The 13,865-nt window shown below is 53.9% G+C and overlaps 1 protein-coding gene and 1 non-coding gene across 2 annotated transcripts in view; one reads left to right on the plus strand and one right to left on the minus strand.

Moving 5' to 3' along the window:
• Positions 1 to 633: 633 nt before the first annotated feature.
• On the minus strand, positions 634 to 787 carry LOC144479778 (5.8S ribosomal RNA). The gene has a single exon (XR_013495563.1). It is a non-coding gene; the product is annotated as a 5.8S ribosomal RNA (ribosomal RNA).
• Positions 788 to 8,943: 8,156 nt separating this feature from the next.
• LOC144479380 (cation channel sperm-associated auxiliary subunit delta-like) overlaps positions 8,944 to 13,865 on the plus strand; it is a 145,306-nt gene continuing 140,384 nt past the window's right edge. Inside the window, exons 1-2 of the mRNA XM_078198000.1 lie at positions 8,944 to 9,169; positions 13,151 to 13,276. Of these exons, the coding sequence (XP_078054126.1) occupies positions 9,050 to 9,169; positions 13,151 to 13,276 (246 nt within the window). The 5' untranslated portion in view covers positions 8,944 to 9,049. The remainder of the gene's footprint in view (positions 9,170 to 13,150; positions 13,277 to 13,865) is intronic.

The raw sequence follows: 13,865 nt of genomic DNA on the forward strand, positions 1-13,865 counted from the left end.
ACACAAGCAACTACACCCAACCGCCACGGATTCCCACGACAAAAATGCAAGCACTCGCACGCGCAACAGAGGGAAGAAAAGCACGGCACGACCGAGCACCGATCCAGGCATCAAGCGTCACACGCGTCAAGCTGCCGTCCTCCACGCGACGGCACTGAACGGCCACGGCAACCCACCGGCAGGCAACCGAGCACGGACCACGCGAGGCAACGTGTCCGGAGACGTCCAGCGGACAGTCACTCCACTCTCTCACTCTCTGTGCCGGAGCACCCAACCGAGCCAACTCTTGCGGATCCTTCCCGTGGACGAGCCACACACACATCAACAGAGAGTCAACCCCCCTGGCCCGAGCCTAACGGAAGGCACACACGGTCCCGGCAGCGAGGCAGTCACGTTCTCTCTCTCTGGCAACCCGATGACAGCCGTGCCGGCGACCCCGAGGTGGCTGGGCCAGTGCGGGAGCGGGCAGTGCCGACGAGCCCGGAGGCGGACGACGGCACCCAAGAGGTCAAGCTCTCCGACGCGGATTACTCTGGGTCTGCACTTAGGGGGACAGAGAGGACGGCACCTCTGCGACACCCCAGCCGCGCTCTTCGGCGCACGGATGCGCGCGAAGTGCGATTGATTGTCAAGCGACCCTCAGACAGACGTAGCCCCGGGAGGAACCCGGGGCCGCAAAGTGCGTTCAAAGTGTCGATGATCAATGTGTCCTGCAATTCACATTAATTCTCGCAGCTAGCTGCGTTCTTCATCGACGCACGAGCCGAGTGATCCACCGCTAAAAGTTGTATCGGGTTTCGGATCGGTGGCCCGATCCTGGGACGCGCAAAACGCTCCCCCGCCGACGTGACGGTGGAGCCCCAGCCTGGCGCGTACCACGGCGTGAGCCCGGAGGCGCACGCACTCGAGCGACAATCAAGCGAAAAAAAGGAGGAATCAGGGCGCTCGCAGGCGTTGAGTGCCGGCGTGGGTGAGGGGCCGGGGCCCGACACGCGCCGTCACGCCCCGCAACAGCCAGAGGCAGAGTTCTCTGGTGTCACCGTCTGGCGGTAGGCTCGAGAGTCGAGGCGAGGCCGCAGCGGACTGAGTCGGGTGCAAGCCGCGGAGGACAGGCCGACGCTACGGGCGCAAGCCGACCCCGCACGCCCCAACCTCGGCGGGCTGGGGAAGGGGGCGCGGCGGAACGCTCGCAAGCGCGGCTGCCCCCGCGGACAGGCACATTCTCTCGAACGCGGTGGACGCTCGCTCAAGTCAGCACGAGACCAGACCGGACCGACAGGCGGACAACGAATCTTTCACGTCGCAGCTCGCAAGCCGTCGCCAAGGCGAGAGGAAGACGGTCCCCACAGCGGGCACACACAGACGGACGTGGAGCACGGGGCGGCGGCCCACAGGTGCGCACCCGCGCCGTGCCGAGGATCGGTGCGGACGCCGGTGACATCGCACCCGGCAGAGCGGCTAGGCAGAAGTCGCTGCGGAGGAGGAGCACCGTCGGCGGAACGGTCTGCTGGCGGGCGAGGGACCAAACGAGCAGCTAGAACGGGCGGAGTGGACCGGACTGCAGAAGCGGAGTGAGTGCGTGGCTGACGCCACCGTCTCCCTCCGAGCGTCTGCTCGCGCCGGCCAAACCGCCGAACCGCTGAACGAAAGGACCGCATCGTCCCACGCAGGCAGGCCGGCCGTGTTGCCGTGCGTGCCCCCACCTCTCGGACGGACTGCAAAGACACCCTACGAAGCCAACGGCGAAGCCCTTCCAACGGCGCAGGCGGAGCGTGTGCGGCACCCGCATGGACTTGCCGGCGTGCAACCGAGCGTGTGCGTGCTCGTCGGTGGCGGCGCCCGCGCGCCGGCCCAACCGAGTGGGACCGAGATCGACGTCGCCCGGCTTCGGCGGAACGTGCGTACGGGTGACCAGGCCCGTTCGACGGGTACGGCGAAATTGTCGGTGTGACCTCCCACCCGCGTGGGAGGCGCCAGCGTCAGTACGGGCCACGGCCCCGGGGCCAACCCCCGTGAGGCTCTCCTGCCTGGCCCAACCGGCGCAGCCTTCGAGTTCAAGGAGTGACGGGCCGCCCTCCCCGGAGAGGTGGCGGGCCCCCGGCCGACAAAGATCCTTCACAACGTGTTCACCAACAGAAACCTTGTTACGACTTTTGTACTGTGTCGGGTTTCGGTTCGGGCCCCCGGAGAGGTTGTCCGATACCTGGCCCCGGGGCCGGCCCCCGTGAGGCTCTCCTGCCTGGCCCAACCGGCGCCAGCCTTCGCGTTCAAGGAGTGACGGGCCGCCCTCCCCGGAGAGGTGGCGGGCCCCCGGCCGACAAAGATCCTTCACAACATGTTCACCAACAGAAACCTTGTTACGACTTTTATACTGTGTCGGGTTTCGGTTCGGGCCCCCGGAGAGGTTGTCCGATACCTGGCCCCGGGGCCGGCCCCCGTGAGGCTCTCCTGCCTGGCCCAACCGGCGCCAGCCTTCGCGTTCAAGGAGTGACGGGCCGCCCTCCCCGGAGAGGTGGCGGGCCCCCGGCCGACAAAGATCCTTCACAACATGTTCACCAACAGAAACCTTGTTACGACTTTTATACCGTGTCGGGTTTCGGCTCGGGCCCCCGGAGAGGTTGTCCGATCCTGGGACGCGCTAAACGCTCCCCCGCCGACGTGACGGTGGAGCCCCAGCCTGGCGCGTACCACGGCGTGAGCCCCGGAGGCACACGCACTCGAGCGACAATCAAGCGAAAAACCTTTCTCGGAGGAAACAGGGCGCTCGCAGGCGTTGAGTGCCGGCGTGGGTGACGGGCCGGAGCCCGACACGCGCCGTCACGCCCCGCAACAGCCAGAGGCAGAGTTCTCTGGTGTCACCGTCTGGCGGAAGGCTCGAGAGTCGAGGCGAGGCCGCAGCGGACTGAGTCGGAACAGAAGGAAGAATTGAAGGAGGAACTATAACAGGAAGTGGAGGAACATGCATTTACGTTGATAAGTATAATGTCAACTCATGTTATCATTAACCACAATACCCTCCTCTATCAGTACCCATCAACGTCAGCCTCATTCCAACAAACACCAAAGAATAAAAACAATCAGAAAATGTGCATTCAAATCCAATTTTACAAATTCATTAATTAAATAAAACTAATCACCTTTGTGCATTCTCTTTGTGCCTTTCACTATTTTAGTGCTCCCATGAAGTGATTCCCCAATGGCTGCAACAGTGCTGATGGAAAACTGCTTGCCTTCAATTAAAACTACTGATCACTTTGGAGGATGATCCTGAGGAACTGTAGGGTTAGAGAGCCTGGCCTTACTTTACACCATCTTGGTTTGGTGGCCAAGAAAGCAGTCTGAACATACTGAAAAGCAGAGTACAGTGGTTGCTGGAAGTCTGGATTAAAAACACAAAATACTGGAAAAATTCGACTGGTTTTGGTACTGTTGTGGTAGACTTCTACGAATTAACTGCAGGAGCCTTCGGTACACATTATATCATTTATTTAAGTTTCAGGCATGGAGAGCACTCTTAGCGACCCCTAATACATCACTCACCTCTACTATAGCACTCTTCCTAAGTCACAGATTTCCATTATATTTTATAAACTGTTAATCAGAAGAAGAACCTTGTTTAGTTTCCAATCTTGTCTTCATTTGGTTTATTGAACCTCCAGCCAGAAGCAGGACCCGTTATTTCCTCCTAACTATAGACTATCTGCTCTGACTCAATTTCTGTCCTTCTAACAGTAAACAATCAAGCCTTGCTGGAGGGTTCGTGCTGACCTCAGGTCCTTGCTTGTGTGTAAATTCATCACTGGGATATCAATATTTGACTAGCATGTGATTTTACTCTGTCAGGTTTTACTAAATTTATTCATTTTGCCTAACAGGCTCCCTTTTTGGCCCAGCCCAAGGTAACCAACTTCTGTAGGACTAACCTTTCCTTTTACGCATCTCTTCTCACAACCAATTTTTAGATAATATATAATTGAAGCAGTAGGTTATGCACGGACTTAAAATATTCTCCAACCCCCCTTCAGCTGTATCCATCTTGTAGTTAATTCTTATTAAGTATGATTTCTCCCGAGCCTTCATTTGTCGAAATCCAAAATTCTTTTTTCTTTTTCATGAATTTAACTCTATATTAGCACTGGTCAGTGGGAGTAAAATTAATTGTCTTAGAAAAAAAATCTCATAAAATTCTGCCCTAAGTGCAGGCGTGAAACTGGGAGAGTTCCAGATCAATTTTTTGGGTGCGTTTTCAAGCCCAATTTTATGCACGCTGTCTACAAAAATTTTGGGCGAGTCTGTTTCTTGCTACAGAAGGCAGTAGGCGGGGCTTAATGCACTGAAAGCCTGCAGCTCTGATCGGACCCTCAAACTGTGCATGCGCAGAAAAAAAAAGAACAGCTCCCCTATCAGATCCCTCCCGGGCCAGATACAGCCTCCCCCTGCCCCCCACGGACATTGGACACCCTCCCCCCTACCCGCCCACTCTGGACCCACTTCCACATGCCCCTCCCCCCAACCACATCAGCACACCTGCAAATGCTCACTTGGCTTTCCCTCAATGGTAATAAGCAAACTGCATGTAACTTGCTGGAATGCTCACCCAAACTGCCTGCAGCTGATCTGTCCTAACAAGCGGCAGCTCCATAAAAACCCCAAGGATGGACAGACAGGCAGGCAGTGCAGGAAGAAATGGCATTGAGAAAGGTAGCTCCCAGATTTCCTGAACCTGACCTGGCCAAGTTGCTGGAAGCAGTGGAGGCAAGACGGGACACCCTCTTCCCACCAACAGGAAGTTGTCCCAGGGGAAGCAATGGGAAAACAGTCTGTGAGGCAGTGGCTGCATTAGTGAGTGCCATGGTACTCTCCAGGAGAACTGGAAGCAGTGTCGCAAGAAAATAAATTACCTTCATCTGCGCAGCAAGTATCTTCCCCCAAATCACCCTCAGATCCCTACATGCTTCCAGCCTCTGACCCCCCCAAGCACCTCCTTCCTCCATCCCCCCCAAGAGTATCACAGCGCTTGCCTTCTGAGGGCCACCCCCTGTTACTCTGCAGGAGTCACACCATCAGTTTTTTCTGTCCCTACAGGAGAAGAATGCCCATAACTGCTGGCAGAGGGCGAAGACAGTTAGTGGTGAGCCCAACCTCCAAGTCCTCACCCCCTTTGAGGAGCGGGTGCTGGATCTTGTGGGAGAGGAGGACATCTGGCCCATCAGTGACAGCATGGTCGGGCTGGAGTATGGAAGTGAGCACTTGTCAATCCTCCACTCAATTTGAGGCAATTACTAGGGGGCATATGTTTAAGGGGCAAGGTTTAAAGGAGATGTACAAGGCAAGTTTTTTTTTTTACAGAGGGTGGTGGGTGCCTGGAACTCGCTGCCAGGGGGGTTGTGGAAGCAGATATGATAGTGACGTTTAAGGAGCATCTTGACAAATACATGCATAGGATGGGGATAGAGGGACATGGTCCCTGGAAGGTCCGGGTGTCTTAGTTCAGATGGGCAGCATGGTCTGTGCAGGCTTGGAGGGCTGAAGAGCCTGTTCCTGTGCTGTAATTTTCTTTGTTCTTTGGCCAATGGAGAAATGTCATGTAAGTTGCCAGCATTCCAGATTCCTCTCCTTCCTTTGCAGTTAACCTTGTGTCCAGCTGGCATCGCGGACCCCACTGCTGCTCCCACCCATCCTGCCTCTGACAGCTCGGAAGACTCCTCGGAGGAAGCCGATGAAGGGACCTCTGAGAGCGGCACCAGTTTGGCATCAGCTTCCACCTCGCAAATCACCATCCTAGAGACTCTCACATCGGTGGGTCAAGTTAGTGATGAGGCATCTGGGTCACTCTCTGGTGAGCACGACACATTTGCTGATGTACATCGGGTGGAGGAAGGAATGTCTGAGGTCTCTGGCACGCAGTGGCCTGCCAGAGGCAAGGACTGAGCTGGCCCCAGGCTACATGCTAGATCTCTGCGATCATGTCTCCCTCAGCTGCTGGAGATGCAGCAACAGAGCCAGGGAATGCAGGAAGGGCTGATGGCAACACTAGACTGACTGCGAGGCTTTTGGGAGGAGTCCCAAAGCTTTCAGGCGGGCCAGCTATTGCCTGTCTTGCATGGTTGCCAGACCACATTGCAACGGTGGTGTCCATGGTGGAGAGCCAGGGGCAGGGAATCCTCACCATGAGTGGCAGGGTCCAAGCAATGGCTGAGTCACAGCAAGCCATGACGGAGTCTAAGAAGGTCGTGGCTGAGTCACAGCAGGCCACAGTTGAGGGCCTCAACAGCTTCTCAAGTCAGAACAGCCCATGGCTGAGAGGCTCGAGAGTTTGCAGGAGACCCAGCGGGACAGCGCTGAGACACAGCGGGCTACGGCAGCAGCCCTTCAGAAAGTGGCCCAGTCACAGAGGGTCATGGCTGAGGGACTGCAGAGCGTGGCCCAGTCTCAGAGGGCACTTGCTGCTGCCATTGACAGGAGGTCCTCGACTTGTCTGGGCCCTGGCATGGCTCCAGCCCATGCTGGGGCCCAGACACCTGGAAGCCGGCCAGGGCTCTCAAGGTCCAGACTCTCCAGAGAACGATTGTCAAGGGCATCACAGGTCACGAGGCATAGTAGACAGCTGGCACCTTCACCTCCAATATGCATCCTGGGGAGACACTGAGATGTAGGGGTAGGTCACGTAAAGTTAGGAAGTTGTAGCGACACTAAGATTGCACAGGTGAAGAGCAGCACTAGGTTGATTGAACAGTTATGCACTTCAAAGTCTCATGTCCACATGTTTGTATGTTATTACTTATCGTTAGGACACTTTTATTGGCACTAATAAATGTCATTTTACCACCCTTCTGTGACTAATTTGTCTCCAACAGGAATTTCCTTACCCCAGAGGGAACCTGCATGCTGATGTTGGGGGGGGGAAGCCTCCCAAACGTTCTGTCGCTGAGAAAATGAAGGCGCACAAAGAAATCACTGGCTGCAGCAGGTGGCATGCATTGGCAGCAACTTTCATCAACTGCCACGGCATTAACAGAACCCAGAATTCTTTCTCCTCCCCTACCCCACCTGCCCTGCGGCTCTGCATGGGGTTTAATGATTACTTACCCACTACTGAGACTTGGGCCCAGGTGCCAGTGTTCATAGAGAGCACAGATAGGAGTCAGACTAGTTTGTGCCAGGACATCATCACAATTGTGCATAGCGAGTCGTCGTCACCCTGGACGTCGAAACCAACATGTGGCAACACAGGATCCCAGTGGCCAAACCGTGTGTTGATCAGAGCCTCCCTCGCATGCCTGACCCTTGATGCTGCGGTCCTCCAGTGTCTAGGTGGTGTTGCTCTTCATTGTTATCCTCCTCCTCTCCCTCCTCCTGCTGGGCAGCTTTCCCTCCAGCGACGCCCGGCTAGTTGGCCTCCACGTCCTCTTCCTCCAAAACATCTCCTTGCTGCTGTACCAGGTTGTGTAGGACGCAGCACACCACCACACTGCTTGACGATATCATGGCGCTATATTGGAGGGCCCATCCAGAGAGGTCTGGACACTTGAACCACATCTTGAGGAGCCCTATGCACCGCTCCACTATTGAACGGGTGGCAACGTGGGCCTCATTAGATTGGGTCTCCAACTCAGTCTCTGCACAGGCATCATCAGCCAAGTCCGAAATAGGTACCCCATGTCCCCCACAAGCCATCCCTGCACCTTGGGCTCTTGCACAAAGACCTCTGGGATTCCAAGCTCCTCAAGATTAAGCTGTCATGCAAGCTGCTGGGTTGTCTGGTGCAGACGTGCATAATGTTGAGCTGATGGTCACGCACCAACTGCACATTTATTGAATGGAAGACCTTTCTATTCATGAACCTTGCTGGATTCTTGACTGGGGCCTTGAGCGCAACGTGGGTGCAGTCTACAGCCCCCTGCACATTTGGCATCCCCGTGATGGCTGTGAATCCTGCCACCCAGGCTTGCTGCTGGGCCTGGTCCAGGTCAAATTTGATATACTGGCCAGCCTGAGTATACAGGGTGTCCGTGACCTCCCTCACACACTTGTGGATGGATGATTGTGAGACGCCTCAAAGGTCTCCACTGGCAGTCTGGAAAGACCCGGTGGCGTAAAAGTTTGAAGTGGCTGTCCGGGAGTGAGTGCCCTGAGGTGCCACGTCCTGCAGCGAATGGCACAGGCGTTGCACTGTATTCTTTCGGAGCCGTTGGTGGCATGTGATGTCCAACAACTGCTCAAAGGACACCCGCGGGCGAAACTGCCAGCATCTCCGCTCCCTCCTGCTCCTGCCCTCCCCGGGGCGAAAGGCAGTCACATCCTGCCTCTGGTGGCCGACTCCCTCTCCTATGAGTGATAAGGTCTGGGCTTCCTCCGCCTGCAATTCATCCTCCTGCTCCTCCTCGGCTCCAGCAACAACCAAAAGGTCAGCAAAGTCAATTGGTTGCATCGCAAAAGTCATCTCGTCAATCTGAATGTGGGTGGGTGGGTGGGGGGCGGAATTGGGAGAAGGGGAGAGACAGGTGGAGAGGTTAAAGAATGTTGCTCACCCCCCAGTCCAGCAACACACACACACATCGCATCCACAACCCTCCAGCAACACTCACACCCCACCCACAGCCCCCCAGCAGCACACGCTCCCCACACACGCCCTCACAGCCCCCCAGCAACACACAGGCCCCACCCCGCAGCCCCTCTGTAACACACATTGTCCATAACCCCCCACAGGTTCCAGAATAGTAACACAGCCTCCCCCCAACAGCCCCCCTTCCCCCCACTGCGATCGCAGGCACAGTGATCTACCCTCCTCCATAAAGTGCTGCTTTAAAAGCCCTGAGACTGCATCACTGTCGGTTTTAACAGTTTTCAGCAAACCCCCACCTGCAGCCGTGATTCCAGCTGTGTGCACTAGGACCATGAGTGATCCCTATGGTCTGCACTCTGACCCGGGTCCATGTTGAAAGTCCGAGGTTGGACCCCATGAACAACAAGAGCCCCCCATACACTTGCAGCCCTCCCCCAACCCAAAACGCAACATGGCCACCACTAAATAGCTCCTCTGAACAGCATGGAGCAGTTTGAACGCAGAGACCTACCTCCTCACTCGCCCACACTAATGCAGCGCCAGAGTCCGACTTATTTAGAGGGGGTGTTTTCCAGACTGATCCAGTTGCAGCGAACGTGGCAGGTAAGCTGGGATGATTGGACATGAAGATCCGTTAATGACATTATGATGAATGCAAAAACATGTAGATTGACATCTCACCCGGTTTGGGCGAGCTCCGGATCGAATTGATTTTCTTACCATGGTAAAGTGGGAACCAGCGCCAAAACGGGCGCCATTCCCACTAGACGTTTCACATCCGATTTTATAATATTTTCGCGCCCAAAAACGGATTCAACGAGGTTGTACAATCCCGCCCTTAAAGTCAGTTTCTCTATGGAATATATATCAGTGCCTCAATCATTTAAAAAAAATGTTTTTTTACTCTTCAGGCGATATTAACAATTTCATGTCATGCTGCTTGCCAAGTAGCTGAGCAAGTCTTCAGTGCAGTTGCACTGTGTACTCTTGTATGTTAGTACACAAGTTACAAGCCACTTCTGATGACACTGGTGTTCCAAATCCTTCTTTCATCCTCTGTTGAAATTTCACGCTTGTAAGTTATTTTCATCATCCCGGATTCCACTGTCTTTAAAAGGATGCCCTATTCAATAATTCTGGAATCTTCTCAAAAAATCAATCTATGATTCCAATGTCTCAGATGGTGGCCACACTTCTCTTAAAAAATTGATAGACAAAAACACAAATATCGCCAAGAGAAAGCTGTCAACTCATTCATCTCATCTATACTTTCCTTTACAATGTTCATCAATACTCAAATTTATCCACTCCATTGAACTACACCCAAGGTGAGTTGTTGGGCCTGATTTTACCACCAAGTTGCGCCCGCTTTCATAGAAGAATCATAGAAACCCTACAGTGCAGAAGGAGGCCATTCGGCCCATCGAGTCTGCACCGACCACAATCCCACCCAGGCCCTACCCCCACATATTTACCCGCTAATCCCTCTAACCTACACATCTCAGGACTCTAAGGGGCAATTTTTAACCTGGCCAATCAACCTAACTCGCACATCTTTGGACTGTGGGAGGAAACTGGAGCACCCGGAGGAAACCCACGCAGACACGAGGAGAATGTGCAAACTCCACACAGACAGTGACCCGAGCCGGGAATCGAACCCGGGACCCTGGAGCTGTGAAGCAGCAGTGCTAACCACTGTGCTACCGTGCCACCCATTTCGGGAGCGAAAACTTGGTAAAGTCAGGCGTGAGGTGAGTAGCATGATCCATGCCTGCCTTCGTGCCGGTTCCCCCTTTACCAAGTTCCAAAAATGACCACGATCGTCTCAGCACTGATCTCGGGTCTTGTGGATGCTGCTGGGTCCTAGTGCATTCAGCACTCTCCTAGCTGAAGGGTGTACATAAAGCCCCTACTGCATCTTTTAACCCTTCAGTTGGTCTGATATTTTCTGACTACATCATTATTTTGTTACAGTCTTTCATCCAACAGCAGTTTTTTCTGAGCACAAAACTCACTGTCTTGTGCCTCCTATTCCCAACGTAACTGATTGTTGCCAGAAATCAGTCCCACATTCTGTACCTGATCAACCAATTCCCTTAACTCCTTGCACTTTGACTCAGCTGTAAGGCACACAGATGTGTACTATTGGTCAACTTTCTCTGGACTTCTCCCAACTCCCCTGTATACTTTCTGAAGCTCTATCAAAGATATGCTTGAAATCTCTGTCACATTCTTCTACAGCTCCTGATGCTTCTGTCTCCTTTGTCAGTTATATTCTAGCATATGCGAAAGCCATTGTGATTCCTTGTTTTTTGAGGAAGTGACAAAAACGGTTGATGAAGGAAGGGCCGTGGATGTCGTCTATATGGATTTCAGTAAGGCATTTGACAAAGTCCCACATGGCAGGTTGGTTAAGAAGGTTAAGGCTCATGGGATACAAGGAGAAGTGGCTAGATGGGTGGAGAACTGGCTTGGCCATAGGAGACAGAGGGTAGTGGTCGAAGGGTCTTTTTCCGGCTGGAGCTCTGTGACCAGTGGTGTTCCGCAGGGCTCTGTACTGGGACCTCTGCTATTTGTGATATATATAAATGATTTGGAAGAAGGTGTAACTGGTGTAATCAGCAAGTTTGCGGATAACACGAAGATGGCTGGACTTGCGGATAGCGAAGAGCATTGTCGGGCAATACAGCAGGATATAGATAGGCTGGAAAATTGGGCGAAGAGGTGGCAGATGGAGTTTAATCTGGATAAATGCGAAGTGATGCATTTTGGAAGAAATAATGTAGGGAGGAGTTATACAATAAATGGCAGAGTCATCAGGAGTATAGAAACACAGAGGGACCTAGGTGTGCAAGTCCACAAATCCTTGAAGGTGGCAACACAGGTGGAGAAGGTGGTGAAGAAGGCATATGGTATGCTTGCCTTTATAGGACGGGGTATAGAGTATAAAAGCTGGAGTCTGATGACGCAGCTGTATAGAACGCTGGTTAGGCCACATTTGGAGTACTGCGTCCAGTTCTGGTCGCCGCACTACCAGAAGGACGTGGAGGCATTGGAGAGAGTGCAGAGAAGGTTTACCAGGATGTTGCCTGGTATGGAGGGTCTTAGCTATGAGGAGAGATTGGGTAAACTGGGGTTGTTCTCCCTGGAAAGACGGAGAATGAGGGGAGATCTAATAGAGGTGTACAAGATTATGAAGGGGATAGATAGGGTGAACAGTGGGAAGCTTTTTCCCAGGTCGGAGGTGACGATCACGAGGGGTCACGGGCTCAAGGTGAGAGGGGCGAAGTATAACTCAGATATCAGAGGGATGATTTTTACACAGAGGGTGGTGGGGGCCTGGAATGCGCTGCCAAGTAGGGTGGTGGAGGCAGGCACGCTGACATCGTTTAAGACTTACCTGGATAGTCACATGAGCAGCCTGGGAATGGAGGGATACAAACGATTGGTCTAGTTGGACCAAGGAGCGGCACAGGCTTGGAGGGCCGAAGGGCCTGTTTCCTGTGCTGTACTGTTCTTTGTTCCACTACCCTGGGGTACAATATTACCCAAAGTTCTGAAGGAGCGTGAAAAGGGGCGAGTCAGATTCAGCAGCCATACCAGGAATATGGCAAGAAGATGAACTGCTCCAAGGTTCAGAGAGGGAGAGCTGGGCTGTCTGCTAGACATGGTGGAATCTTCTTTCCCTCCCAGACAGGCGTTGAGCCAGGGGTCGAGAAGGCAAAGTGGCCTGGGAGGCAGTGGGCGGTGGCAGTCAGTGCTCATGCACTGGCACGTAGGACCGGCTACCAGTGCCGCAAGAAGATCTTTGACCTCATTTGGGTGAGTGTCCATCCTGTCTTGGCATCGGTCCCATAATCATGCCTGCTATGTTCCCTGCAGGCCTCCAGCACCTGATCCCTAGCAATTGCTTCCAAACCCCACCTCACAGCCCCTGACCACTGAGGCCCACTGCCCTGACACCGTGCGGCCTTCTAGCCATCAGGCTTTCAATGTCCCCTCCTGTCTCCACAGGAGAAGATGGCCTATAACCGTCAAGAGCAGGAAGAGACAGGAGGTTTCCGAACTGAAACTCCTCATTCCCTTTGAGAAGAGACGGCATGATGGCACAGTGGTTAGCACTGCTGCCTCACAGTGCCAGGAACCTGGTTTTGATTCCCAGCTTGGGTCACTGTGTTGAATTTGCACATTCTCCCCATGTCTGCGTGGGTTTCCTCCAGATGCTCCGGTTTCCTCTCACAGTCCCAAGATGTATGGGTTAGGTGGATTGGCCATGCTAAATTACCCCTTAGTGTCAGGGATCTAGCTAGGCTAAATGCATGGGGTTATGGTGATAGGGCCTGGGCGGGATTATGGTCGGTGCAGACTTGATGGGCCGAACGGTTTCCTTCTGCACTGTAGGATTCTAAGAGAGCCCTGGATCTGGTGGGGCAGGAGGACAGAACCGATAATGACAGCCACGTCACGCTGCGACACAGAAGTGAACATTCGCTAATCCTTCATTTGTTTGACATCTAAAGTAAATGGCATGCTGCCCAGATACCTGTCCCATCCTTGCACTGAACCTTGTGTACTTTGTTGCAGGAAACAACACAGTTGTCCCCGAACATCGGCATCGCCGCACCCCTGCTGCTCCTGCTGAAATGCCCCATGAAAGCTTGGAGGAAACCTCGGAGGAAGGGCCTGAGGAAACCTCCAAGGCCAGCAACAGTCAGTTGACACAAGCTTCTAGAACACACTCCACCATTGCAGAGACTATCACCTCGGTGTGACAAGTTAGTGGTGAGCCTTCAGGGTCACAATCTGGTGCACACGACACATCTATTGATGTACGTTAGATGGAGACAGGAATGTTCAAGGCCTGTAGCACCGAGGCCTGACAGAGCTGAGGATTCAGCTAGCCCCATGCCAGATGTTGGGCCTCTGTGATTAGTTCTCCCTCAGCTGCTGGAGGTGCAGCAGCAGAGCCAGGGAATGGAGGAGTGGGCGTCAGCAACACTGCTGCAACTGTGAAGCAGTTGGGAGGAGTCCCACAGCATTCAGGTGCAGGAGGTGGTTTCCGGCATTGCATAGTGCCCAGGCGTCTGCAGTGGAAAGCCTGGGACAGGAAATGGTTGCAATGGGAGGCAGGGTCCAAGGCATGGCTGAGTCGCAGCAGGCCATGGCCGATGCACAGTGGGCCACAAATGAGTCACAGCAGGCCATGGTTGAGTCCCTGTGAGCCATAGCTGAGGGCCTAAGGAGCCTTCTCGGATCACTGCAGCCCATGGCTGAGGGGCTAGGGAGCGTCCTGGAGACC

Source organism: Mustelus asterias, chromosome 26, assembly GCF_964213995.1.
Source record: "Mustelus asterias chromosome 26, sMusAst1.hap1.1, whole genome shotgun sequence".
Taxonomy (NCBI): Eukaryota; Metazoa; Chordata; class Chondrichthyes; order Carcharhiniformes; family Triakidae; genus Mustelus; species Mustelus asterias.